Source organism: Fulvia fulva, chromosome 1, assembly GCF_020509005.1.
Source record: "Fulvia fulva chromosome 1, complete sequence".
Classification (NCBI taxonomy): domain Eukaryota; kingdom Fungi; phylum Ascomycota; class Dothideomycetes; order Mycosphaerellales; family Mycosphaerellaceae; genus Fulvia; species Fulvia fulva.
In genome coordinates, this window is record NC_063012.1 from 3,149,081 (window position 1) to 3,175,354 (window position 26,274).

Consider the following 26,274-nt stretch of genomic DNA (forward strand, 5'->3'; position numbering starts at 1 on the left):
CGACTCGGAATCGCAGTCCTGCCGCGTTCTAGCTATTCACTCACTGTCCACGCACGTTCACCACTCCGAGTCTCATCAATTGCCTGGTGAATGGCCTGGTCGTTGCAGGCGCTTGCACTGCATCATGGCTGAGCGCGAGCGACGGCCAAAACGCCGTGATGTGGATGCAGGGAAAGAGCAGTCTCGTGGCGAGCATCATGGAATCGAGCATCAAGGGCCCATCATCGCATACATCAAGAGTGTGCTATGCGCTCAGCCTCAATCAGCAGCCTCAACGGCTGATGCTACCCTTGACGGCGACAGCGACCTCGCGTCAGACACGTCCTTGCCTCCGCTGACGAGTTCGAATGCAGTCGACGTCCAGCTATACGCCTTCATTGCCGTCATTCTCAGCAACTTTGTGCAAATTTGGTACAATCGCATCACTCCCGACCAGCAATTTGTTAGTGAGATCGTGCAGATCATTGCACACTGCACGAGGGGCTTAGAGCAGCGACTGAGACATGTCGATCTAGAGACGCTTGTACTGGACGAGGTACCCAGAGTCTTCATTGAGCATATCGAAGGTCAGTGACTTGTAGATAGTCATACTTTATGGAACTAAGACTGACTCCCATCAGTGATCCGAGTGGCAAAGCGGCAGCACACTCGCATTGCGCTCGCTCCATTTGAGCAGCGAATACGCTACCATGCCTTGCGTCCTCACCTGGCCCTCAGCCCTGTACCAATAGATCCCGAGACCTCGTCTCTGCAGCAGGAAAATGAGACGGCGTGGTGTGTCCTCCTTGTGAACCGAGTCCTTCCACTGCTGCTACCGCCCGAAGACCTCCAAAACCCGTGTCTCGCGGTCTTGGTGTCAGAGATCTTCTCAGAGATGATCATGAGAGCTGGCATTTGCGGTAAAGCTAGTGAGCCGTGGGTGCTGTGGGATGGAATAGCAAAACTGCTTCGTTCGCTGAAGCGCGACGACGAGAGATCATTGGCATTGAATGCACCGAGTAGCCAGCTAGAAGAGCTGGGCTTACTGGATTCTACGACGAAACAACGGTCTTCCCATAATCGTAGCCGCTGGCGCTTCGACACTGTCATGCAGGCTTCATGGCTCTTTGCACAAAGCATCATGACAGTCTGGATGATAGCACGCGCCGCGGTCGTCGCTTTGATGCAGGCCGCCTCGATCCCAGCACGGTCGAGCCGGACCTCGTACACTACTTCTTTGGGTGTACTTCCTCCCACACATGTCAAGTCCAAACGGGCCGAGACCTCACCAGATGATTGGAAACGACGGCCAATAATCAGCATGACTTTCTGGGAATGCATGTCGGAGCTGCTGCTCCTCAAACAACGAATGCCGTGGCTGTCAGGTATCCTATCACTTCTGCAGTGGATGACCTTGTGTGGACCCGGGAAGCTCTGCGACACGAACAGCAAATTGGACAGGTAAGCAAGCTCTTCTTTCTCCACTCACATCTGCAATCATAGCAGCACGCTACTCTTCGCGAGCGACCGCATCCGTGGACGCTTGCAGAGCTCCGATACAACAACGCAGCGTTTCGGCTTAGGATCCCCTCATTCGCTAGGCCATCAAGCCACGCCGGCTCACCGCATTGCATCTCAGTCATGTGAACATGACACCCACCAATGCCGTGCCTCGAACGACTCCCGAGCTGCTATCCATGTCTCACCAACAGCATCCTGTTCATGCTACTTGGCACGCTTACCATCGGAAGAGCAAAGTCGTTGTCTACTTCTCTACACTGGACGATGTCAATCGCCGTTTCATCTGCATCTCGCCCTCGCGAAGTCCGGTACCGACTACATTGTGCAGCACTCCCTTTCCGCGCGAGATAGTGTCATTTGCACGGCCAACATGGGAGCTTTGGAGACGCCCCAGTTGGTATCTTCACAGTGTGGATGTTCAAAGGCGTGTAGTGCCTCTAGTCCAAAGGCCCGGGCTTACTCTCATCGCAGTCTGTGCTTGCCGTGCGGCTGCGATTGCGGCCCAAACCTTAACGCCAGCTCACGCTATTTGCTTCAAACTGGATCTCGCTACTGGACCTCACGACCCTTCTTTACTGCCGAAGTTCACGTCGGCCACCAGTGACACGATGATGCCTTTCGGGCGGCTGATTTGTCGACTAGCAGGAAGCGAGGACGGAACAAGCCAGCATGTCGTGCCGACCCTTGCATGTTGCATTTCCCTTCCCTGCTCCGTGAGGCTGGTCCTGCATATGCATGTAATATGGCTCTTTTGCCCAAGACAGACGACACATGGACAAGAGTTGCGATACCGTGACTGACATTGATGCAGGTTGATGTCGTTCAATATCCATCAGAAGTTCTTGAGCGCGAATTGGCTGCCTTCAGTCTTACAAGCCGCCCGAAACGCCCTCTTCCCCGACAATCGTCTCGCAGCCCCTCGCATCCCACCGTCAGACGACGAAGTCATCCAGATCAGGCGCGAATGCGCCACAGCTATCCTCGACGCCATTCCCAGCATTGTTCGAACCCACTTCTTCGCCACCACGGACGAAGACGAGATGGTGCGAGAGCTTGAAGCTGAGTTGGGTCTTCTCGGCGATGCCCACATCAACAAGCACCTGATCGTTTCGGTAATCGAGCTGCTCGTAGTACGCCTGTTCCCAGAACTTGTCGAGGGCAGCTCAGCGGGACGCTAGGTCCGCCGTCACACACTCCAAAAAAGGCTTCCTCGAACAGGCGGGGGCGCAGCTGCGTTGCGGAGAATGTAGTGCCATGCGAGGGCACAGTGCGCCGTGAGTAGCTTGCTGTCCCTTGAGAAACCGAGACTTTTTGTGTATGAACATCATCCTGATCATGCCAATCGTCAATGCATTGTGAACATCCCTCAGCCGAACATCATCACAACGCAGGATCCTAGCCATGCCGCGTGAGCGGACGTCCCATCTCAAGATTTCCTGTCCCATCTTCTTCAACTCATAGCCCCGGACTTCCAGGCTCGAACCCAATATGCACAACCGAGACATCTAATACAATATACATGCAATGTGTCATTCCAATGAAAGAAGCGAAATTGGTATCATAATCAAGCGCCGCCTCGAGATTGCAGCTTCAGTTTCTCCATCAATTTTCCGATGGTGACGCTCTCCTGCAGGTCCAGGAAACCGTGCGGTTGCTGTTCGAAGAAACCGAGCACCACCTCCAATGCTCTTCGGGCTTCATCTGGCGTGGTCGCCGGGTATAAGGGGGTGTTTTCTCGTTTCGAGTCTTGCTGTATAATATGTGCCGGTAATGGTGGAGGGCGCATCGTGTCTGAAGGTGTGACTGTAGGTGGTCTCTCATGTGGATCGCTCACGTGCACAGCTTCATCGATGCTCCCAAGTGGATCCTGAGATTCTTCCATGGGTGAGTCCAGAGCGGTGCTGGTGCCGTATTTCGGCGTTAGCGACTCTGCAGATGATGACATGTACTGATCCAGGAGTGGAAATGTCTGGCTCCGAGGTCGATGCGTGTTGACGATCGTTGTGGCTGGCAAGATAGGTCTTGCAGTAGGAGGGGCCACAAAAGGTGAAGGCGCGGTCCCTGAATCTGGTGTGAAAAGGGGCGAAGTTGGACTTAACGGGCCCGGTGAGAACGAAGAAGGGGCAGTGTCTGTGAAGGCACTGTTGAGTGAAGTTGTGCTTTGTGAGTGGAACGGGCCGTGTCTGCTTCCGAATTCAAGGTAGCTGTCCGAACTCTCATTCTGGAGACTGTCTTGGCTCTGAGCATGATGAAGTTGCAGCGGAGACGGAGATCTAATTCCTGAGGGTGACACTGGGGAGGCGTCGCCAGGCGTGTGAGACGACGAAGCAGCTGCAGAGGCACTGTCTTCATCAGCTGCCAACGATGCTTTCCTCGATCTCGCGCCCATCAGATTGTTCTTGAGCTTGAACTTTTCGATCCAGCTAGAGCTCAGGGTTACATGGTTCTCTGTTGTTGTGGTTGTTGCCGAGAAAGCACGCGCCTTGTCACGGATCAGCTCGTCGGTCAGAGGAAGTCCTCTTCTCTCCTGCTTGCGTTGTTAAGCAAAGTCGTTCCCGGGTAAGATGGACGTGAGAGCATACCTGATTCTTGGCCCAAACAGCAAGAGCACGCTCTATGTCTGGTGAGCGGCCTTTTGTACGCTTGATTGGTGAACGACTGCCGTCATCCTGGAATAAGTATCTTTCCTTCTGTCGTAGCACCTTTGAAACCGTGCTATACGGATGGTCAGCGAAGCTCTCAGCTCGTTCTCCAACTCACTGACCTCCGCTCCACCCCAAAAATTGCTACCGAAGCATTAGCGGACAAGTAAGCACATAAGGCAGACAAAGCTCACCTCCGATCTCAGTCTGCTTAGCATTAGGATGCTCTTCCGCGTACTGGCACATGCGCTTCCGGTCCATGTCTGTTAGCGTCTTTCGAGGTGTCGACGTTGACCTTGTTGACGTTGCAGACACGGGTGTGTGCAGAGGACCGATCGCCATGGGCTGAATAGGCTGTACCGATTGTGGGAACATCGGTTGGTAGCTGGAGTGTGCCTGACTGCTCAACATCGACGGCCATTGCGGCATAACCAAAGGTTGCAGCTGTTGATGCATCGGCCTTGACTGTATGCTGCTGCTGAATGCGCTCGGCTCCATGGGCATAGAAGGCGACGTGAAGCTGAAGCCCGTATACTCCTGGGCTGGTGTCCCGTGATGAGAATGCGGATAGATGTGTGGAGTGTGACCCCACTGAGAGGGTGGAGACGATCGATACGCTGTGTTGCGGTCATCGTCGGCCATGGCATTGGGGTACAGAGGCGGCTCAGGCAGCGTGGCCAGGCTGGCGGCACCTAGTTGACAGCGGATGCAGAGTGAATGTGAGAGCAGCAGAAGAGCCGCTGCGCAGACACGCCGTGGCTTGACGCTTGCGGCGGCAGGACGGCGCCTGCAGCAGTGCGATGTGGCCTGCGGCGAAAGGCAGCATAAGACCGGGAGCCAGAGCCAGAACCAAAACCAGAGCCAGAGCCAGAGGCAGAAGAGTGTGTACAGCAGGATCGGGCAGAGTTCGATAGCATGCTGCTCAAACGGCAACCATGGGACGATGTATGCAGGTCGCGCCCGGGTCGCAGAGGGTTGCAGGAGACGAGGCAAAGGGCCGGGCACAGCAAGTACATGTAAGTCGATCAGGCATATTAGTAGCAGCACGGCCGGTTCGGCGCGGTGGGAAGTGGGGAGGGGGAAGTTGGCTCGTCCTTCGCAGGAGCAGAGCAGAGCATGGATGGCACTGTCTGATGGGATCCCTGCTGGACGCGATCGCCGTGATCAATCACTCAATGAGCATCTTCCAGGGCAAGAGCGCTCCGAGGCAGTAGGCCTGGGGTGGCGCAAGGATGTGCAAAGCAACGACAAGCCGCGATGGAGAGTTTGCGCGAAGGATGCGGGCGCGAGTGCGGGAGCGGGTGCGGGTGCTGTCTGGCGATGCAAGTGACCTGTCTACATGTACTACTGCAGTCTACAGGCCGTGGAGACGGCCACGGAAGAGGTCGACTACTCTCTAGATCGAGGCGCACAGCATGCCACCATGCATGCCTGCGAAACACGGCCCTCTCTGCTCTCTCGTGGCAGGCAGCACAGCACGTGCACAGGCTGCACAGCACAAGGTGCACAAGGGGACCCCACCGTCCTCAACCACCGCGAGACCGCGAGACCGCGAGACACGAATCAGAATCGCTGGCGACATGATCCGAACGGGGGCTAGCGAATGCCGATCGTCGTTGGCCCGCACCGCACTTCCAATGGCAGCGCAAAGACGCTGTTCTGCGCATTCATTGACCGAGGGTCAAAACACGTAGCCACTTGACCCTCCTGCGCCCGTCGCCAAATGCAGCGCTGCCGTTTATATACAGCATCGATAGATGGGGCGGTATAGTGCGCAGGCCGGCAGTGTAGCACGATGGCACGGCAGCAGGCTTCCGATGCGAGATGCCACAGTCTACAGACAGCCTCCGGCCAGCTGCAGCTTGGGCCAACAAGGCTCTCTCAGCCTCTCAGGGCCAGCGAGGGATCGACGTCCCCGAGACACGCCTTGCCCGTCGCGTCCATGCTCCAAGCTATTAAGCGCCCTCGATAATCGATTGCGCGAAAGTGTACTTCTACCATTGGCCTTTCGCTCATAAAACCACAGCCAATCGTGCTGCAGAAGAGGCACAAGAAGGACCACGGGTGGGGTGCGACTCACGGGGATGCAATGTTAGCTCAACGCTCACACCCACACCCACACCCGTCCGACGCCTGACATGGAGATGCCGCGCATGAAACTCCTCCGTCGCCGCTGTCGTTGTCGTGAGTCTCACCATCTCACGGCTCGTGACAAGCAGCATCGTGATGCGCACGTAGTAATAAGGTCGAATACTCTGGTCTTACGGATCGGCAGCGCGCGCAACCGCACCTCAGTCGTCGTTGAGCTGGAGTGAAACGGGTAGCAAAGTTTCTTCTTTGCACCTCAATCTCTCGCTGGACGAGGCCTCCGAGCAGGAATTCGGCATGTGAGCTGATCGTCGTGCACACGCTCGCATCTTGTGGTGCGCTGCCGTCTTTGCAACACGTCGAAATCGGCGCAGAAGAACGAGGCGAGCTGGTGGGGCTGTAGTTCCACACTACGAACACAACAGAGACCATCCTTCGACTTCACCAGCGCTTTCTTCTTCGGCCAACCTTAAACCACCACTCTTCGTCGTCGACCTAGCACCAACCACGATTACTCCACCGCCAGTTTGAGCCCGTCCCTTGCCAATAGTACTGCAAGGCGCGGCTTTCGTTTTCCTACAGGCTGTCCTGCTATCTGGCCGCTCCTATACATGCCACGCTCACAGACGGACCTCGGTCTCGACTTCTATTCGATCGTGCCTCCCTACCTAGCACCTACGACATTCTGTCATTACGCGCTCGCAACGATGGACAAGATCTGACGCCGGAGCATATGTCGATACGATCCAGTCACTATGTATAGCTAAGCTTCATGTCATGCTCCGGCAGCGGTCCAGATCTGTCTTCATGAAGGCCAGTGCATCGAGGCCGGGATATCCAGGACTACTGGAAAAGGCTAGTCTTCGTCCTTCACCTATCATGACCGGTATCCGCCAGGCCATCATCCAATTCGTATCCTCTGGGAAGAGCAGCAAACCACTGCCACTGGATATTATTACATCCATTTCAGTTCGGAGCTGTGTTGTGCCGGAGCAGACATTTGGCAACACCCGCCGTGACGGAGCACTTCACCACTGAGCTCTGCTGCAGCGTTATACCGCGTCTGATTGACTGCAACGAGCTGCGTAGAAAAGCAAGCAGTGCACTGCGCTTGAGGTCGTTGGCGCTGGTGGCTAAAGTCTGAAGCCTGCAACGGTCTACTGGAATCATCTCAAAGATACCGCGCATGCACTTTGAGCACGCCCCGCTCTCACTCTGTCACTGCCATTTTCTGTCCATCGCTCAAATGCACCAAGGGCTTTCTCAAACGCGCCACAGCACGCGGTGTCACCATGGCTGAATGGAGCAAGGCCATGCACGTTGACACGATCGAAGTAAGACTGGACGGCGGTTTACGAAAAGTATGTCGGTTCTTTTGCCTGGCCAGCGCACGAAACACCTCTATCCTGGGTGACGAGTCCTGCAATTACTGCGTCTTCGACCCTCGAACGATGCTGATACAGCGACCACAGATGCTTATAGCCCGAGCCAGCCAACGCCAATTCATCCAAGCGAGTCCCTGTTGCGTTCATGGCAGCAGTCCCCCATCCAACCGCGTGTACCTCACGCATGCCGACCATTGCCAAGTCAATGACAACCCCGGCACGTGGAGACTTTGCCAGAAGACGAAGAGTGATACAGCCAGTGTGCCGGCACCGCAACCCAATCTCCGTGAGTCCAAATACTTCCCCCTGTAGCAGTTCCATCCCACTTCATGGCAGTCGGCAACTCAGCCTTGCCTTACTTCTCGACACCGAACTCCGAGTGGAAATGGTTTTGCTTGACATGTGAACTCTTGCCCGTCGCCTCATTGAAGATGTGGCAGCCATGTTTCGCAGCATTTGGCGGCTTGATCCCCATCAGTGAACGTTTCGAGATACGCCATAGACGCGGCACGGCGGCAAGACCACACCCGCGCTTGTTCTGGCAAGGGCATGAAACTTACAGTATAAAGATGCAGGCTGACTGCATAATCGTCAGGATCGTCGCTTTGGTTTGAGATTCGATGGAGGCCCAGTTGATCGCTCATGTAAGTCACTTCATTCTCCCCATACGTCGTGGTCCTTTTGATGTGGAGTTCCGAAGGCCTCCGTCCTCCCTGTCCGGCAGAACAGGTGTGTTTCGTGGTTGGATACACCGAGTCAAGGGCTGTGGCGCAGTCGGCTGGGCTGTCTGGGCGCTGACAAGGCCATCCATAGATTGTTTCAGTCAGAGAGCCCTTCAATATCTTCATGACGCAATGTGCATTGGCATGGTCATGTATAGGCGAGCCTTTGCCAGGAGTCCAGACCAGGACGAGCTATGAGACTTGTCAGCAAGAAGGAGTGCGGTCTCCACTGCTGTCTTGGACTGCAATTTGGTTGATGCGAGGATGGCCTGGCCATTTGCAAGCAAACATGACTGCGTCGCTCTTGCACAGCCTTGCCGGCATGGCTAGCATGGACGGAGGACTACTTACAAGGTTGCTCTTGCCGTTGCAATTATCCACAAGGTTCCGGGTGTAGTTCATGTCGCCTCGGCGGAAAGCATATTTCAACCACGACGGTTGACCATCTTCGTTCGTGTCATACGCCAGCATGAGTTTTTTCAACTCCTCGACATCGACGTCGGCACTATCGATGCCATTGCAAGGACCAAGGATGGTATTAATACTCCGGACCAAGGAGTGGAAGGCGTCCAAAGGCTCAGGCGATCCTCGGGCGGAGTCGTGGATGGATGCTGGCTTCGCTGCTGTCACGACGTCCGAGGTCTTGGGTGATGAATCCATGAGAGTATGCTGGGCGCCGTGCGAAAATGAGGGGTAGAGAGTCGACGCTTTGTGGCTGACCGTGATGGCGAAGAATGAAAAGTTTGCGAAAATGGTTTATGGTATGATGCTGTTCTAGCAAGCTGCTGTCAAAGGATGTTGTATCGGAGAGCTGTGGCAAGGAGCAAAGGCAATGGAAGATCGGGGAAGAAGCAGGAAAGAGCAAGCCAGACTAAGTAGAAGCGGACGACCTGGGTACTCACAGCTCCCATGCCCACGCCTTGTGCATGTGAGCAGTTTATCGGCGCGCCGTAGGTAGCTGATCATTCGACACCAACACTACTGGGTTTCACAGATCGCTGAGAATGGGGCTATCCAGTTGGTCCCAGTACTCTCCGATGTGCCGCTGCTGGCGGTGACGATAAGAAACAGCTGAGATGCATGGTGCTGCGACCTCCGGACTGGGAGGATGACAGGCCTACGCCGACGAGCCGTTGATACTCCGAGCAGAGTCACGTGACAGCAGACTTCCGCAATAGGCATGCTAGGCGAGATGTCGTTTTGGCATGAGCACGCCATCGCTCTAGCGAGCGAACAAATACCACCACCCTCTGGACGTCATCTCATCAGCGACGGCCTCGCTATTGCCTCTGGAGCCCTCTGCAGTCGCACAGCACCCGTTTCCGCGAACTTTGCGCCCGCCCTAGCCCAGCATGGCGACCACGGTGGACAAGATCAAGTCGATTGAGGAGGAGATGGCCAAGACGCAGAAGAACAAGGCCACTTCGTTCCATCTGGGCCAGCTCAAGGCGAAGTTGGCCAAGCTGAAGAAAGAGCTGCTCACACCGTCCAGCGGCGGCGGCGGAGGCGCGGGCGTGGGCTTCGATGTCGCACGTACCGGTGTGGCCTCGGTGGGCTTCATAGGCTTTCCGTCGGTCGGCAAATCGACGTTGATGTCGAGACTCACGGGCCAGCACTCCGAGGCGGCGGCGTACGAGTTCACGACGCTGACGACGGTGCCTGGACAGGTCATATACAACGGGGCCAAGATCCAAATGCTGGATCTGCCTGGTATCATTCAAGGAGCCAAGGACGGTAAGGGTCGAGGTAGGCAGGTCATTGCAGTCGCCAAGACATGCCATCTTATCTTCATCGTGCTGGACGTGAACAAGCCGCTCACAGACAAGCGGGTTATCGAGACAGAGCTTGAAGGATTCGGCATTCGGGTCAACAAGCAGCCTCCGAACATCAAGATCACGAAGAAGGACAAAGGCGGCATCTCCATCACCTCTACGGTTGCCCTCACACACATCGACAACGACGAAGTGAAGGCGGTCATGAACGAGTACCGCATGGCCAACTGCGACATTGCGATTCGATGCGACGCAACGGTCGACGACCTGATCGATGTCATTGAAGCCAAGAGTCGGGCGTACATTCCGGTCATCTATGCTCTGAACAAGATCGACGCCATCAGTATTGAGGAGCTGGATCTGCTATACCGTATTCCGAACGCTTGCCCCATCTCGTCGGAACATGGCTGGAACGTGGACGAGTTGATGGAGCAGATGTGGGAGAAGCTGAATCTGCGCCGCGTCTACACAAAGCCAAAAGGCAAGCTTCCCGACTACTCAGCGCCGGTCGTGTTGAGGAGCACCGCATGCACTGTCGAGGATTTCTGTAACGCCATTCACAAGACCATCGTCGACCAATTCAAGATTGCCATCGTCTATGGCCGAAGTGTGAAGCATCAGCCTCAGCGTGTTGGGCTTTCGCACGAGCTTGCAGATGAGGATATCCTGACCATTATCAAGAAGTGAAAGGTCTCACAGCGCCGGGGCTTGATTCCTCTCGTGGCAGCACTTCGCTGCGTGGCGACCGACCGACCGGACAGTCGCTCGCTTCCCAGCTCATTTCCCAACGCTGCAGAGCTTGCGCTCCACGTCGTCCACTGGCAACGTACCACAGAGGGCGTGCTTGCGTGGCATACGGTTGGCGTAGTCCAGCGATCCTCGAGCGTGGTCGGTGGCTGGCTCGCGTCGTGGCACGAGGTGAGCAAGGCCAACCACAGGGCAGCACTATCAATAGCTCCGTAACGGCACGGCGGTAGTTCCACGTGCGGCGCGTCATCTGTGCTGCTATAGAACAATTGCAAATGGCCTTGTATGACGGGAGAGCTAAACAGCTACTTCTGTGTACGGTCCCTCAGCGAGGATGCTATGTTCCGGAAGGCGACGAATGTGATGACTCCGAAATGCGACGATGCCAAGAAGAGTGGGATTTGCAGGGCTTGCGAACAGAAGAGCTGATTTGCGGCTATCGTCTCGCTGATCCTGTTACAATCCAAAACGCTGATGTATTTACCACAGATAGCTTGTACTCAATACGACGAGATCCAGTGTAGATCAAGGAGATCAAGACGCTGTGCACTGTATCGACACGGACAGCACATCGCATCACATCACCACAGCTGAAGGTCAAACACGTCAGCATTGGTTCGAGCGTGGACAGCATTGCAGCGACATTGAGGATTACCTACATCACATAACCACGGCAACATCGTCGGTCATATACTTCCCTATGTCACCAAGGAAGCAAGCCGCTACGATCGAATTGGTGCCGAATGCGATACTAACGTAGTAAACGTAGACGTACGCCTCGGCGTATGCCACTTGGCCAGCATGAACTGTGGGAAGTGTCAATATCGACAAACAGTCAGTCAAACAGCCACTTCGACTCACCAATGGCTTCGTGAGCGCCAGGCACGCCAGCTACCCCAGGCAACTCTGCTATACGCTCGATCAACGAATCCGCAGTCAGCTGGATTGCTTCGCCGATGACAGTCTCGTTGGTGATTCCAATAGAATTCATGTAGCCCCCGATGTGTGCCATGGCTTTCGGTACGAATTTGCTGACGAAGACATTGTAGTAAACGGAATAGCCGACACTGCCACCAATGACACGGATTGCCAGTGTCAGAGCGGCGACTGTGGCGATCAGATCGTCTGGGCAGATGATGGTTGCTCCAGAGAAGGTCAGCGAAGGAAACATAGCCCTAGGAGCATGGTCGGTACTTACTGATTATTGAAGCAGGCACGACGATGCCTTGAAGTGAAAGGTAACAGGTCAGCGAACGGTCTGGACTGGCGAAGGTTGCTGGTACGCTTCAAATTACTTACCACCAATTCCGATCCCGGCAAGTACCAATAAACCCCAGAGGACATGCAGGTTGTCTGCAGTCGCCACTGCAAGCGAACCACAACCTGCTGTCATTAAGACCGATGAGGCCATCATCACTAAACGACGAGTGTACCAGGTCAGCGAGTTCTCTGAAATGTTGCGAAGATGCCCAGCACCCTTCCTTGACTTACGTTCCTTGTTATGGCCGCGGAAGACGGAGAGAAGCCAAAGCACAACGACCGCACCTCCAAGAATCCCAAAACTGACCGGCAGACCTCGAATTCCAACACCGACCGGATCGTGTCCGTACACGTTGAACGCTTGCGTTGGCCAAAACATGAGGATTGAGAAGAAGTTTGCACCGCTAATGAAGGTGATGACCAGTGTCAGGCTCAATATCCTGGGATCCTGTCTGAGCCGTCGAGGGAACATTGGGTGAGGCGCGCCGTAAGCCTCCCAGAGGATGAAAGCCGCTATCATCACCTCAACAGAAAGGTGTTAGCCATGCTCCGAAACCTTAAAGTGGCAATGTCTCAGCAACTGCCACTGAGCTGGGGATGCCGCGATGCCTTCTGCCTTCGAATTTACTCACTGCTCCAAGGATCAGCGGAACCCGGACGTGAGCGCTGCCCCAGGGATACTGGTATCCACCTGGCAGTCACTTCGTTAGCACAGCACATGTCCTTGAAGATCTTGTATGCACGTACCCCATTGCATGCCGGCCAAGAACAAGATCATCCCGCCAACGCTGAGGATACCACCAATGTAGTCGATCTCTGTAAGGACCTCTTTCGCTGACATGCCTTCGCTGTTGACTCTTGGAGGCGGGAAATAGAAGACCGCGATCATCACCAGTCCAAAAAAAGCTGTCAAGCAGAAGGGTGTCAGCAATACTCTCGGGAAGCAAATGGCAGTGTCTGAGCTGCTGCAACTTCCGTTGGGAGGGGGCAATTGAGCGATCGCATGTCTGGGGCAGACAATGCCTTTCGCCCTTCATCACTTACCCCAAATCGCGCAAATAAGACCAAGCCATCTCCAAGAAGTGTAATACGCGATCAATTGGCCGTACAGCACCGACGGTAAGAATGGCAAGATGGTGAAGATAAGTACCGCCACGTACTTTCCGCGCTTGGCCGTGGGAGTGAGCTCTGATGTGGCCGCGAGTGCTGTAAGCTCGTTGATGCCAGCTCCGGCGCCGGCGAACACCATGCCGCAGATGAAGTAGCTGTGAGTCAGATCAGTATTGGGCACTGCAATTCGTTCAGTACTCACTTCATATCGTGGACGGTCGAGCAGATGAATTGGACTACGTTAGCATCTTCCGTGGGATCATGGTCGAGATAAAGCGAAACTCACTCATGCCTATCACCAGGAGACTGGCGCCAATTAGCGCGACATATCTCCTCCCGATCAGGTCACTGATACTGCCCACGAACGGGCATACTGCAGCGAGCGAGAGCAGATTTGCGAGAACGAACCAGACCCAGCGATCGGTCCCGCCAATGTCGCCATAGATGTAAGGTGGTACGGCACCAAAGAGGTATACTGGAATCTGGCTGCCATTCCACACTGGTCGAATTCTATCAGGAAGAGTCTCGCCGCCCATTGTGGGTCATCACTTACGAAAGGCCATCGCTATCAGCGACATCATCCTGGCGAAGCTCATTGGCTTTGGGTGGTCATGATCCGCCTCATTGCCGTAGGCTGGCGAGCCGTTCTTTTCGTGATAGTTCGCATGGTCGGGGACACGCTCGTTGGTATGGACCTCCTCGATATGGCTCATCTCTACTTTCTCGGTATCTGGCGAGTTATCTGGCAAGCGACGTCAGCCTATGCGCTCTTTGGTTTCTTATACCCCTAGAGCTTACCCGGACTGCCTTTCTGGAGTGTTGGCGATTTCTCCGCCATCGTGCCGGTCGATGATCGCTTCACGGTGGATGGGATAGAAAGAATAGGTATACGCGCAGAGACTAAAAGACTCGGAGCATCAATACCACAGTGAGCGAGATCGTGGGCAGTGAGTAGTATATCAATACATCTCGACTTGGGCTAGTCTGCTCCAAATATGCCCTGATCTGCCTCCTAGCACTATTCCCGCCCAAGCACGCGGAGAACCTTGCAATTGCATATGCGCATCGCGTGGCTATCTAGTCCAAAGCGGCTTTGAAGTTCGAACCTCATTCGCCTGGCTTATGGCAATACACTTGACAGGCTAGAGCCAAGGTCTTCCAGTCCTTAGCCTTGGCGGTGGAGCTGTACCAGCAGCTCCTTGTACAGGCATTAACTGTCTATTGGCTTCGAGAGCATCTATGCTGGTTGCTGGCACTGTCATACCGATCGACTCGTGCAACCATATGGCCTGTGTTTGAAGCAACACCCGCGGTAATGCTCATCTTTGCTACGAGCCAACTGTCAGCTCACTCCTCACTCGCTTGATGTCGACCCCGCTAATGGTACGCAGAACACAACATCACAAGTTAGCTGCGTGCATTGCACCCCTGTGCAGATCGTTGAGGACAAGCACGTACTTGACTCACCAAGCAATGAACAAGTCTGTAAGAATGCGGCCGGGCAAGGCATTGATGGCATTGAGTCGAGAGCTGTCATACAGCCAGGGCTCTATATAGAATCGTGCTATTACACCAAGGATTCATGCTGTCGCGAGATAGGTCCAGGATTTTGAGATACCAACGGTGGACATGCAGTACTGTTGTACATTGACGGACAAGCGTATGCGAGCTTATGGGACAGCAGATGTAGCCTTGGAATGTGCAATGTGGCACCGCCCTCTTTCACAGTACCTGCCTTGACACGTTAAGCTCGAGTCAATACCACAGCATAGTCCATTTGTGGGCTATCGGCGGCAGCGATGTTCAATGTCGCTCAGCTGCATAGCTTCTACCCCTGTTGGTGCTGTGTGCCCTGCTGGCCCAAGGTCCCTGTTGGCAGCTTGGCATTCGTCTGAGTATTGGCATCTATCCCAGTTCATCTCAGAGGCGAAACTTGTTATGGCATCATGGTAGTGTGCTGTCTCATTGCGTTCTGGAATACGTGTATTGGTGGTGTCGTGCCGGTCGAGGAATGGTACACTATAGAACTACCTGGTGGAAGGTGCTCGGTCCGAGCCTGAGGAAGTGCAGTGCCGCCGCACCAGCCGAGCTTAGAGAGGGACGTCGCTGCTCTTCTTCAGGAACCATCGAAAACATACCCGTACATGTAGTCTACGGTTCAGGAGGCACACATTCCCCACTGGCAGACTGAGAAAAGCACTCACTCCGACATCATGAGCCAACACTCAGCCTCCGCACCGCAAGCAGGAGAAGTGAAACCTGAGATCAAAGCCTTCTTTGAACGCTTCTACGCCATCTCCGACACGCCTGATGATCACGAGAAGTATGCAGACATGTTCACAGAGAATGCAAAACTTATCATGGCATCCAATGCTGTAGAGGGACGAGATGGTAAGCAAGCGTGCCATCATTCGGTCAAGCATAAACTGATTCACTTCAGCAATTATCCAGATGCGATACGGCATGTGGGAGAAGGTTGCCAAGAGATCGCATGTTCCGCAGCAGTTGTATCCTTTTGGATCAGGCTCTGATGATATCATGCTGTATGGTACAGTCGATTACGAGCTCAAGGATGGCAAATCAGCGAATGTCGAATGGGCAGCACGAGCGCACTTCACGAATGCAGAGGGAGATCTCAAGATGGACTTCTACCAAGTATACCTTGTCGGTAGCATCTTACCATCAGCGGCAATGTCATCGACTAACTCTCCTCGCAGGATACAGCAGCCATGTCTCGTGCTAAGTAGACTTATGGTGGCCTTTCCCGACGCCAGAAGCACTCAATCGCCTAAGGCTGTTACATCGACGTAGGACGGACCCGACTCTCGCATGACGTGCTCATACAAGCTGACAATGTGCTTGCAATGACACGCAGTATCTGGTAGATCTCGCGCTCCGAGCGAAACCAATCATACAATGCTAGTGAAGGGGCAATACTCAAAACAGCGTTGCACACAGCACTTGGTGAATCCACGATTCGCTTCTTGCAATTGCATGTGAACGTTCAGCCACCATGCGTCTGTGCGTTATGTGCCGAAGCTGCCGCGCCTACATCTTCCTTTCTCAAAGCGCCTTGTTTGCTTCCTTTCGAAACACACCTTACTGGCGCAATTCAACAATACCAACATTTGCATAGCACCATCATGGCAGCGCCAGGCCATCACGCGCACCATCTCTTCGGGAGCGCCGCCGGACTGGCAACCCTCATCATCACCATCGGCTATGGAGCATTCGCAGATTATCAGGTAGCCACAGACACACGCGCAATCATCACGGACTCGAGCACTCTTGTGATGCCATCGCCCTCGATTCCACTTGCTGCTGCGCCCAGCGCTTCGACAACCAGAGTGGACAATGGTTTCTGTTATCCGCTCAATGGGACAGGGGTCACCTGGAGCATGTGCGTGGTACCACACGACTATCATGCAGTTGGCTCTCGCTTCGCGGCACCTCTGCCAGACTGGTTCGCGCTCTGCTTCTTTCTGCTACTTTGTCTCCTCAGCGCTTGTTGTCTTGTGCTTATAGCCAAGGCCGCCGACGCACTCTCCACCAGAATCGAGACCATCTGCCGTCGGAGGTCTCCTCGTGCTATACTACGTCTCTACGACTATGCCCGTGTGGCTTACGCATCATACACACAAACAGTGGCATTGGCTTCCATCATACCAAGACTGCTGAGCCAAGACATCGCACTTCCTTGGTGGACGACACCGGCGCTTCTCCTCGTGGCCATTCTAAGCACAGCTTGGTACCCGCCTCAGAATAAGCTCGAGATCGCGCATACAATCATCGCACACAAAGATGAAGAAATCGCAACACTCAAAGCCAGTCTATGCACCTCCCGAACCGACCAAGACGAGGCGACTGCACAGCTGGAGATTCTAAGGGTAGATCTAGAGGTAGCTCAGCAAGACTTGGCCCAATGTCGAGGAGAGAATGCCAGATCTGGAGCAGACTTACACAATGCTTTGAGGGCAAATCGCGACCTCTCCAATGGCTTGAGAGTATGCCAGCAAGAGCTACATGCATCGAAACATGCTGTCCAAGGCTTAGAGAGCATACTTGAAGATCTCCGAATTGCACACTATCTTCAGAAGCATGACTTTCAGCGACACAGCCTGGATCACGAAGCGCAGCTTGAGAAGAAGCTAGGCCAAGCGCAATCTCGCAACGTCAGTCTGCGCGAGGAGAACCGTAGGCTGCACCGTAAGCATGCACGTTGTCGGTCTGGTTCCTCTGTGAACCTCAACAACGGGGACACAGGCGCAAAGACGTCCTCAGCTGACCGTCAGGGGAAGAGTCCAGAGCTTGGAGTGGACCTGAGGGACCACAAAGGGGAAGGAAACATTCCAACACACATCCAGCGAGAATCTGAGGCTGCGTTTGGACTGGAGAAGGGGGACGACTCGGTGGCCGTCCCAGTGATCGAACTCTCGCTTGACGTCGATACAACGTTCAGCAACTCTGCCGTCATACCCTCGCTTGGCGAGAAGCCGTCCGTCATGGACTCACTCGGGACATCCGTCTCGCCTTCCTCGATTCACCCGCCCTCTTGACGGCCCGAGCAAACCTCCCAAGCACCTCCTTCAGCCGATCACCAAGTTCAATGATCGTTTGCGACTTCACGGCCGGGTCGGCGGTGGTAGCGAGTCGGAGCAGTCTGCGCATGATGGTAACAAGCTGCGTGTACATGGGCTGTCCTCGGCGAACCTTGCGGAGGTTCACTTCGGCGATTATGTAAAGCAACTCTTCATCATTCCAGCTGATGTTGTTGTCTAAAGAGGTTAGCGTCTTCGGTTTTGCGTGAAGGGCTTGTGTTGTCCATACCGATTTGCATGGAGTTGGCGGCCATAGCGAGCGTGGGATAGAGGCGCCCCAGGAGAAAGTGAGCTGGAAGTTCGCGTTGCGTAGTGCCGTGAGGCGATATACTCGTGCTTGAGTGTAGGCTTGCTCAGTGACAGATTCGGTGGAAACGTCCTGCTCAACGGGATATTCGTGAGATGTGGGTAGATGCTTTGAACGTAATGTAGTGCGAAGGGACGGCTGTTATATAGCATGCACATAGGTCGCTTCGACGATCTTTGTACGACTGTTCGAGGTTCCCACAGCCGAAGTGTCTCTCCTGGCATATCAAGGTGGCCATGCGGCCCATGGCGTACAGACATGATCTGAGATGTGTGCTGGTGTCCTCGATCATGTTCTGCCTGAAGCGAGGGGGGCGAAACCTGCCAGACTCGAGACTTGCCACTGTGTCGCCATGTTTTGGAGATTGATGCAGCGTGAAGCCTGGATGGGTATCACTTAGCTTAGCCTTCGGCGGGCGGCTGTCTTCCATATTGTACAATATGTACATGGAGCTCATATCATAGCTTCTCCAAGTCCTCATCCCTCGATCGTCACGCCCACGCTATTGCTCGCTCACCAGAGACGTGATCTTATCCTCGATGCCCTTGTCGTCCAGTCCTGTATCACGTTAGCACTCCGAGCTGTCAACCCTCTGCCGTCGAAGTCCAGCCCACCTTTCAATTCCACCATTTTTTCTCGTCCAAACTCATATCGCGCGAACACTCGTGGCTCGATGCCCAATGCCTCTCGGAGCATGATGGGCGTGTGTGGGTTGTTCTTCTTCATTGTGGGATATGCGCGTGTCAAGAAGGATCTATAGCAGCATGCGATGTCAGTCGTGACCTTCTGTCGCATCCCAATGGCTGTCGTAGTAACAATGGGCGACATACCGGAGCGCATTCGAGTGTTCGCTAGTCTGGCAGTGGTGGAAGCGCAGCTCCTTGAGCGCCTTGGTGAAGGCGTATTTGCCTGACATCTCGATCCGGACGCTCCAAGTGCTGACAGGAGATGGGGAGAGGCGTGTATGGAGGTGAAGTGTAGCGAGTCTGCGATGGTCGTACTATGTAGTCAGCAACATCCCCACTGGACGGCGTGAGATATAGTCCGCCGGAGAAGGCACTTGATCGCTGCTGTCGGATGGTTGTGTTTATAAGGAGGACAAATTTGGTACGCGTATTTCTCAGCACTAACAAAGCTTGGTGGTCCGGGCTCTGATCGTAAGTACAACTTGTCGTCCTCCCCGTGTATCGTATCGATAATTGAATAAGCGTATCTTGAAGAGCGGTTAATGTTGCTGGACGGGCTCTTGGCGTGTCTCCGCTTTGAACCTCAAGCTCCCTCCCTCACTTGCGACGATAGCAGCAGCAGCAGCATTGCTTGTTCAACCACCACCTCACACAGCATACCACCCCATACCACACCGACAGGCCTGTCCACCACCAGCTGCACTCGTCCTCTAGCACATCATGGCCTCGCGCTTCGGCCTCCGCGCCGCCCAGACCACCTTCCGCCAGCCCGTCTCCCGCCAGAACATCAACCGCTTCGCTCAAAGAAGAGTGCAGTCCACCGCAGCAGACGCCACCGCCAGCAATGAATCCGGCTTCAGCAAGTTCTGGAACTCCAAGGTCGGCCCAAAGACCGTTCACTTCTGGGCACCTATCATGAAAGTAAGCTCAACCCACCCATATGCGGCCATTGGCTCAGCTAAACTCCAAGAACAACCACTGACATACTTCTGCCCTACAGTGGGGCCTTGTCCTCGCCGGAGCCGCAGACTTTGCACGACCCGCCAAGGACCTCTCCCTCTCACAAAACGCCGCTCTCATGGCGACTGGCCTGATCTGGACCCGATGGTGCTTTGTGATCAAGCCTCGAAACTTGTTCTTGGCTTCCGTCAATTTCTTGCTGTTCTGTGTTGGTGCGACGCAAGTCTCGAGAGTGCTGAGCTACCAGTCGAGCTTGAAGAACGAGGGTGTTGGTGAGGTGCTCAAGGAGGATGCAAAGGCTGAGGGAAAGCACTTGGAGAAGGCTGCTGGACAGGCGGAGAAGGCTGTTGAGAAGAAGTTGTAGGTGTGGGATACCGGGAGATACGGGCTGGACAAGCCACATGTGGCCTTGAAGGGATCGCATGGATAACGACCAGATTCATCAAGGAAGATGGAGGAGTCTCACTTGCGGCGTCTAGAGCCGTGACAGTATCTCACACTCCTGCGATGTACAGACACGTATAGGCGTTGTCGCTGGAGTGCGATGCGTCACCTGAAATCGAATGTGTATAGCGTCTTGCCACACGTCGGAAGCTTATTTCGTTACAGCCATGCCTCGTTGCGTCGAAAGCAGCGCACATTGGCCGCAATCCTAGTATGCCACCAGAACTGGGCTAACGAAATAGCCATCCGACGTGTCAAGACTCTATGCAGCCTGTGCGGATCAGATGCTCCGCAGTTTGTTATGGCCAGCGAAAGGCGGCAGTAAGACTACTGACTTTACAGCGAGAGGAACCTGATGGGAGACAAGCTTGAGGATGCTACAAGAAGGCTCAAGTCGCAGCGGCCACATCGCCAAAACGATACTGCGCCCAGCTCATACTTCCCTCCGGCATAGTCCACAGCCTCTCGCCTTTCTCTTCGTGCGCTGCACCAGCACCAATGTGAATTGGCAGCAGATGCTCGAAGCTTGGATGAGCCTTTCTCGCGTCCTTCCTCTTCAACAACTCCGACATAGCCTTCTGCCTGTTCTCAGGCGGCTGCTCCACAGCATCCCTTAAAGCCTCGTCAAAGCTGACTGTATAATCCAACGGGCCAGGTTGTCCAAAGGATCGAAACAAGTCCCTGAGATTATGCACCGCCATGCCTGACACAATGATCTGCACACCCTCGTCCCGCAACGAAGACACCGCCTTCCCGAGCGCATAGTGCTTATCGGGATCCTCGGTATCGAACAGACTGACCTGCACAATGGGCACATTCAGCGGATTCTTCTCCGGACTGAAAGCACACATGAAGCTAGCCCAAACGCCGTGGTCGAGTCCTCTGCGTACGCCCTCTGCTTTTATCGCGGCGTCTTGGAGCTTGCCTAGAATCTTCTCGGCCAGCTCAGGATTTCCAACGTTGGCATACTTGAACTCTTTTTAAAGGTAAGGTAGATCAGCCCATATGTCTCAAATGAAGGGGAGAGAAGCCATGAGCGTCCTGTGTGTGTGTCTCAGGTGTCTCATTAAGGCTTCTGTACCCGGACTTACCGTAGTAGTGAGCTGGGAAGCCGTAGAAGTCGTAAATTAGTCCCATGCTCTCTGCTGTGTTGACTTCGATGGTGTTGAAATCACCTTGCCAATGGGCGGAGAAGACTACGACGGCTTTAGGCTTGACTTTGGTGGTGATCTCCTTGCCGATTTCCTGGAGTTTGGAGTAGGCTGGGTGATTTACATCTTCCATGATGTTGGGGCCGCCATGGCTCAAAAAATAGACTGGGGTTCGACCCATCGTGGCGTTCGTATGCTTCTGTGGGAGGCTGATGGTGCTTTGCTGTACTGCAACGGGCCTTGAAGGTGTCTTAACAAGCGAGCTGATTCGAGACAATGCTACTCTGTAGATGGTGCTGGGAGAAGCCGTGGTCGATATTACGGCAGCTGGTACTGCCGCAAGAAGAGTCCCTAGAAGGAGGATTCTGATCCACGTGAGGGCCGAAGGCATGGGCAAGGAGAGGAGGATAAGCAGTGTATATCACTTGAACCCGATCTACTTACATGTACTGACTGACCGGTCCTGCGGAATCTCCTAGAACATCATATACGAAGTTGGTGTTGAACGATGTTGCTTTGTCAACCGTGAAGCCGATCGCCATGCGGCACAGCGGAACAGATCCGAGAGAAATGTGGCCCGCGCGTTTTAGACTCCATGTTTCGGACTTGACCTTGAACGTCACTGCGTTGCATGCACATGTAAGCAACACTTTCTTGAGCCCGAGCCTCAGCAACCATGTCAGGCGCCGCAGCAATCGTCGTGCCAGCAATCAAAAGACACACCTCCACTGTCATAGTGGCACATGGTCTTGGTGATAGCGGCGCAGGATGGTAAGAGATATCTTTCTTCGCGGCGGGCCACAATGCTCACGATGCTAGGCACTTTCTCGCAGAGGAGTTCCGCAGGAAGTCACACTTCCCAGAAACCAAATTTGTATTTCCAAATGTCCGTAGGCCCCCGATCTGGACACGTCTATATCGTCTGAAATGCTTGTTACGGCATTGCTAATGCTAACTTTAACTTCCAGGCGCCGAACATACCAATCACAGTCAACATGGGCATGAAGATGCCAGGATGGTATGACATCGCAGACTTTGGCGATCTCGTCGACCGCAGTGAAGACGAAGCCGGCATCCTTCGCTCTCAGAAAGTCTTCCACACTTTGATCGAGGATGAGATCAAGAGTGGCATTCCCACAGAACGAATTGTGCTAGGAGGCTTCAGTCAAGGCGGCGCAATGAGCTTAATGGCCGGCATCACGTCCCCAACGAAGCTTGGTGGCATCTTCGGTCTCTCCTGCTACCTCCTGTTGCAAGGGAAGGTACGAGACCTGGTTCCAGCAGACTCTCCCAACCAGAAGACGCCTGTCTTCATGGGTCACGGCGACGCCGATCCTGTCGTAAGATATTCTTGGGGCAAGGCGACAGCTGACAAGCTTAAGGAGTGGGGCTGGGATGTTGACTTCAGGACATACAAGAACCTGCCACACAGCGCCGGTCCGCAAGAGATAGAGGACCTGAGGGAGTACCTGCAGCAACAAATACCCGACCTTGGCGAGAAGGACAGCGGAAGTCTATGACTAGACTGGATCAAAGATGGTTTCAGAAAAGAGCCTTATGACGGGGGTGAAGTCAAATTCGTGCTCGGTCTCATCGGCTTATGGCTACTGTGGGCAATGTTTGTTGCGGCCTGGAGGAGTTTTCGACCACGAACGACAGCCGCGGATCCTCTCCACCTAGAACCAAGGAATGATTGAAAAAAATTTCACGCCAAGTACCTCGAGCAACCAGAGAGACTCTTACCGTGCCAACGGGTACCACCCATCAGCATCTGACTCCTCAACAGACTTGGGAAGTGGTCGAGAAGGGCACAAGCATCGTCTGTTCATTATGTGTCGTCGTTCATGTCTATGGAAACACTATGCACCGCGGTGTATCTATCGTACGAAGCGTTTGCATTACCAGCCCATCAAGCAAGTAGCAATCCTACCCGTGCGCCACCCAACCAATGTACTGTATCACCGATTTACTCCATTCTAGACCCATGTTAGTATATGGCTATCAGAGTCGTTGAGAAGCGCGTGTCCGTCACGTCATCGTGATACATGCACCGCTGTATCTCACGAAGCGTTAGGTGCACCCTGCAAACGTACCCGATAGGCGTGGCGAAAGCCAAATGTATGCTTAAGCAAGGAAAGCGAAGAGACCAGCAATGGCGGCAAAGCCAGCGGAGAACTGGATGGCAGTAGCGGCGCCGGTCTGCGTGGCAGCAGCTGGAGAGGTCGAGCCACCAACGGCATCAGCCTCGGTCGAGCTGGCGGACTTGGACTCGGTCGTGGTGATGGTCGATGCGGATGTTGCGAGTGTCGTGGTGTTGCCGGAGCCGGTTGGGTATGGAGCGGTCGAGTTGGCGACTACTGGAAGAATGTTAGTGATGTTGCGCGAGTATATCAGGGAAGTATGTACTCACCTGGTGCGGTGGTCACAACGGAAACACTGGTAGTGACAGCTGGTGCAGATGTGACTGCCACGACGGGCACTGGAACGCTCGAGGCCGAGGCGGAAGAAACTGGAGCAGCTTCCGTGGAGGACGAGATCTCGACGCTGGAGTATGCGGGTGGAGCTTCGACGGCCGATGTTGTTTCGACTGCGCTTGTCTCTACCACGGCGGACGTGGTGGGGGATGGCAGGTCGTATGAACCAGTCGGAGCTTGAATCTGGCCATCGTCAATCTGAGTGACGGCACCTGGGTACTCCTCAGCAGTGGAGGCCTCGCCATATGCTGCAGGAGCATCGGCGGCGTAGACGGTGCCGGCGATGGCGAGGACGTGGAAGATTGCGGAGCGCATGTTGTCGGTCGAGGCTAGATTAAAAGTTGTAATGAAGGATGTATTGAGCTGTTGCTTGAGCTGTCGGAATGGTGATTCTGCGAAAGACAAACGTGTAGCGACTGCGGGCTTTAGAAGGAGAAAAGTTGAAGACGTGAAGGAAAGGCTGGGCTTGGATTTTGATTAGCGGCTCGCTAAGTATCACAAGCTACAGGGATTACGGCACACGGTAGGGGACATATCCATGATCCCGATGCGGTCCCTTGCAGAGAAGATGCACACCCCCAGCCAATCAACGCGGCATTTTTCGCTGGGATGTGCCGGCCGCCTCTATCTGAACCTAGGCTTCCATATCACGACTTCACCTCTGCTCATTCAAGGTCCGACAATGCCTACACTGATCTGTGCTGCGACCTGCTCACGGTCTCAGAGAGGCAAGTCCTACTGTCATCATGCTGAATCAACCCGCGTCCACAAGGCTGCATAGGCGAGGTGGGCAGCGGCTGGGGAATGCCACTATATATGCAACGTCACCTCCTGCATCCCCTTGTCTAGACTTCGCTCGACCATGATCCGAGCTCCTGCCACGACACAACACGCGGTTACGCAGCAACGCCTTCACAGTCTCTGTGCCACGTCGGAAATCTCTTGACCAAGGATTCGCCCACACTGTCGACGCCTCTCTGACTTTGTCGGAGCAACGGGAATCATAACAATGATGCTGTGCTTCAACCTGACCCAGGAAGTTCACCGCTGCAGACTGGCGAACCACTGCATTCGCTATACTCACTGCGGAACCACTAACCAATGCCCAGAACAAACCAACGAGGGAGCACGGTTCAGCTTGTTGCACATCCCTGAGGCGGAAAGAACGTCGGAACGAGGTTGTTTGGTAATTAGCCGACAAAAGACGTGGCCGCTTGCACAACAGCAGCTCCATAAGTTGTTGCTTGATGCCGTGCTGCTGAAGCCCGGCTGAGGAGCTAAATTGTATTGGTATCAGGGATTGAACATCATGGCTTCCGGTGCACAGCAAAGATTGCTTGATGGAGACATAGCTGAGAGCCTGCACGACCCGCGGAGGTCACATATACTATGCGTCCCTCGTCCGCCTTCCAGAATTCTTCGCGACCTTGATGCGGGCACATATCATCCTCGATCATACGGGCCTCTTCGGGTATATCGCTTGACACAAGCTCGTCGTCTGGACCTTTACCAGAAGCCAGCCTCCCTCGAGCCTCTTCCAGTTCCATCACCTTTTCTGACACGGCAGCGAGGTATTCACTGTCGGCGACGCCTCGCAAGTTAATCTTGCGAATCAATGTTATACACCGCCTGCGGATTCTGGGATTGCGACAGTACCAGGCGATGCCGGCAAGATTTCCTACGAGCGCTGTGCCAACGCAGAAGCCTGGTCTTGTCGTTTCGGTCGCACCGGCTTGCACGTCGATATCGAGATGAAGACCAACATACTGTTCCGAAAGTTCGAGTAAATGCTCGTATTCCTTGTCGAAACGATCCCCCATCACTTCGGTCTCGTCCTTCCATCTACAAGCTTCGATCCAGAGGTCGAGGTACTTGATCTTTAACATCAGCCGGGAAGCTGCATTTTCGCTTCGATAAGCTAGCATTGCAAGCGCCCTACACCAAGCTGCCAGCTCGCTCTTCGCGACTTCCATGCGCTCGGTCAGCTCTGGATGGAGCTCTGACGGCAGGAAGCGCGAAGTTGCACTGGAGAGGCAAAATAGCTCTTCACGACTCATTACTGATGTGTCCCAGGTAAGATCTACTTGCGGCCGGCCGTAACACCGATCAAGCTCATAGAAGAGGTCGAAAACGGCAGATTCTAAGCCATCAAGATGCACTTGCGCTTCCTCGAGCGATGAGAAGAAACTCGGGATGCTTTCAGCCACTATCGCGTGCAGGTAAGGCTCATACTCGTCGGAGAGTGCTAATTTCATGTCAGCGTATGCTTAAGTTGGTTGCCGGGAGGCTTGCAGCCAGCTGGTCGTCACAAGATATGCTGAATGCGTAATTCTTGCAAACATACTAGGATCTGCATCGAGTCGGACGAATGTGTGACACCGCAGATGGCGGACGACAGCTAGTAGGAGGCGCAGTTCCTCCATACCAC

At 54.3% G+C, this 26,274-nt stretch overlaps 15 protein-coding genes across 15 annotated transcripts; 7 read left to right on the forward strand and 8 right to left on the reverse strand.

Annotated features, from left to right (window-relative positions):
- Positions 1-124: 124 nt before the first annotated feature.
- CLAFUR5_00634 (PXA domain protein 1) lies at positions 125-1,444 on the forward strand (the record flags this gene model as incomplete). The annotated part of the gene is made up of 2 exons (XM_047899782.1): positions 125-566; positions 621-1,444. The coding sequence occupies 2 exons, from the start codon at positions 125-127 to the stop codon at positions 1,442-1,444; spliced, it is 1,266 nt and encodes a 421-aa protein (XP_047755141.1).
- Positions 1,445-2,242: 798 nt separating this feature from the next.
- CLAFUR5_00635 (uncharacterized protein) lies at positions 2,243-2,678 on the forward strand (the record flags this gene model as incomplete). Its single annotated transcript, XM_047899783.1, is given in 2 exon segments — positions 2,243-2,292; positions 2,312-2,678. 2 exon segments carry the CDS (start codon positions 2,243-2,245, stop codon positions 2,676-2,678), a joined length of 417 nt encoding a protein of 138 aa, XP_047755140.1.
- Positions 2,679-3,064: 386 nt separating this feature from the next.
- On the reverse strand, positions 3,065-4,784 carry CLAFUR5_00636 (uncharacterized protein; the record flags this gene model as incomplete). The annotated part of the gene is made up of 4 exons (XM_047899784.1): positions 3,065-4,027; positions 4,083-4,215; positions 4,265-4,286; positions 4,337-4,784. 4 exons carry the CDS (start codon positions 4,782-4,784, stop codon positions 3,065-3,067), a joined length of 1,566 nt encoding a protein of 521 aa, XP_047755143.1.
- Positions 4,785-7,970: 3,186 nt separating this feature from the next.
- CLAFUR5_00637 (Cysteine dioxygenase) lies at positions 7,971-8,997 on the reverse strand (the record flags this gene model as incomplete). Its single annotated transcript, XM_047899785.1, has 3 exons — positions 7,971-8,078; positions 8,176-8,529; positions 8,689-8,997. 3 exons carry the CDS (start codon positions 8,995-8,997, stop codon positions 7,971-7,973), a joined length of 771 nt encoding a protein of 256 aa, XP_047755348.1.
- Positions 8,998-9,689: 692 nt separating this feature from the next.
- CLAFUR5_00638 (Ribosome-interacting GTPase 1) lies at positions 9,690-10,796 on the forward strand (the record flags this gene model as incomplete). Its single annotated transcript, XM_047899786.1, has 1 exon — positions 9,690-10,796. One exon carries the CDS (start codon positions 9,690-9,692, stop codon positions 10,794-10,796), a length of 1,107 nt encoding a protein of 368 aa, XP_047755351.1.
- A 720-nt stretch (positions 10,797-11,516) lies between these two features.
- CLAFUR5_00639 (uncharacterized protein) lies at positions 11,517-12,027 on the reverse strand (the record flags this gene model as incomplete). Its single annotated transcript, XM_047899787.1, has 2 exons — positions 11,517-11,662; positions 11,718-12,027. 2 exons carry the CDS (start codon positions 12,025-12,027, stop codon positions 11,517-11,519), a joined length of 456 nt encoding a protein of 151 aa, XP_047755350.1.
- Positions 12,028-12,759: 732 nt separating this feature from the next.
- Positions 12,760-14,064, reverse strand: CLAFUR5_00640 (uncharacterized protein; the record flags this gene model as incomplete). The annotated part of the gene is made up of 6 exons (XM_047899788.1): positions 12,760-12,807; positions 13,267-13,381; positions 13,429-13,462; positions 13,513-13,725; positions 13,780-13,968; positions 14,025-14,064. 6 exons carry the CDS (start codon positions 14,062-14,064, stop codon positions 12,760-12,762), a joined length of 639 nt encoding a protein of 212 aa, XP_047756581.1.
- A 1,375-nt stretch (positions 14,065-15,439) lies between these two features.
- CLAFUR5_00641 (uncharacterized protein) lies at positions 15,440-15,973 on the forward strand (the record flags this gene model as incomplete). The annotated part of the gene is made up of 3 exons (XM_047899789.1): positions 15,440-15,617; positions 15,667-15,890; positions 15,944-15,973. 3 exons carry the CDS (start codon positions 15,440-15,442, stop codon positions 15,971-15,973), a joined length of 432 nt encoding a protein of 143 aa, XP_047757093.1.
- A 396-nt stretch (positions 15,974-16,369) lies between these two features.
- CLAFUR5_00642 (uncharacterized protein) lies at positions 16,370-17,782 on the forward strand (the record flags this gene model as incomplete). The annotated part of the gene is made up of 1 exon (XM_047899790.1): positions 16,370-17,782. One exon carries the CDS (start codon positions 16,370-16,372, stop codon positions 17,780-17,782), a length of 1,413 nt encoding a protein of 470 aa, XP_047756583.1.
- An 851-nt stretch (positions 17,783-18,633) lies between these two features.
- Positions 18,634-19,047, reverse strand: CLAFUR5_00643 (NADH-ubiquinone oxidoreductase; the record flags this gene model as incomplete). Its single annotated transcript, XM_047899791.1, has 3 exons — positions 18,634-18,689; positions 18,746-18,885; positions 18,962-19,047. 3 exons carry the CDS (start codon positions 19,045-19,047, stop codon positions 18,634-18,636), a joined length of 282 nt encoding a protein of 93 aa, XP_047756584.1.
- Positions 19,048-19,537: 490 nt separating this feature from the next.
- On the forward strand, positions 19,538-20,141 carry CLAFUR5_00644 (putative mitochondrial pyruvate carrier 2; the record flags this gene model as incomplete). The annotated part of the gene is made up of 2 exons (XM_047899792.1): positions 19,538-19,738; positions 19,818-20,141. The coding sequence occupies 2 exons, from the start codon at positions 19,538-19,540 to the stop codon at positions 20,139-20,141; spliced, it is 525 nt and encodes a 174-aa protein (XP_047756585.1).
- Positions 20,142-20,610: 469 nt separating this feature from the next.
- CLAFUR5_00645 (Extradiol ring-cleavage dioxygenase) lies at positions 20,611-21,763 on the reverse strand (the record flags this gene model as incomplete). The annotated part of the gene is made up of 2 exons (XM_047899793.1): positions 20,611-21,197; positions 21,313-21,763. The coding sequence occupies 2 exons, from the start codon at positions 21,761-21,763 to the stop codon at positions 20,611-20,613; spliced, it is 1,038 nt and encodes a 345-aa protein (XP_047756586.1).
- Positions 21,764-22,048: 285 nt separating this feature from the next.
- Positions 22,049-22,892, forward strand: CLAFUR5_00646 (Acyl-protein thioesterase 1; the record flags this gene model as incomplete). The annotated part of the gene is made up of 3 exons (XM_047899794.1): positions 22,049-22,143; positions 22,192-22,258; positions 22,341-22,892. The coding sequence occupies 3 exons, from the start codon at positions 22,049-22,051 to the stop codon at positions 22,890-22,892; spliced, it is 714 nt and encodes a 237-aa protein (XP_047757218.1).
- Positions 22,893-23,496: 604 nt separating this feature from the next.
- Positions 23,497-24,161, reverse strand: CLAFUR5_00647 (uncharacterized protein; the record flags this gene model as incomplete). The annotated part of the gene is made up of 2 exons (XM_047899795.1): positions 23,497-23,729; positions 23,783-24,161. 2 exons carry the CDS (start codon positions 24,159-24,161, stop codon positions 23,497-23,499), a joined length of 612 nt encoding a protein of 203 aa, XP_047756588.1.
- A 992-nt stretch (positions 24,162-25,153) lies between these two features.
- On the reverse strand, positions 25,154-26,101 carry CLAFUR5_00648 (uncharacterized protein; the record flags this gene model as incomplete). The annotated part of the gene is made up of 1 exon (XM_047899796.1): positions 25,154-26,101. The coding sequence occupies one exon, from the start codon at positions 26,099-26,101 to the stop codon at positions 25,154-25,156; it is 948 nt and encodes a 315-aa protein (XP_047756589.1).
- Positions 26,102-26,274: the final 173 nt, after the last annotated feature.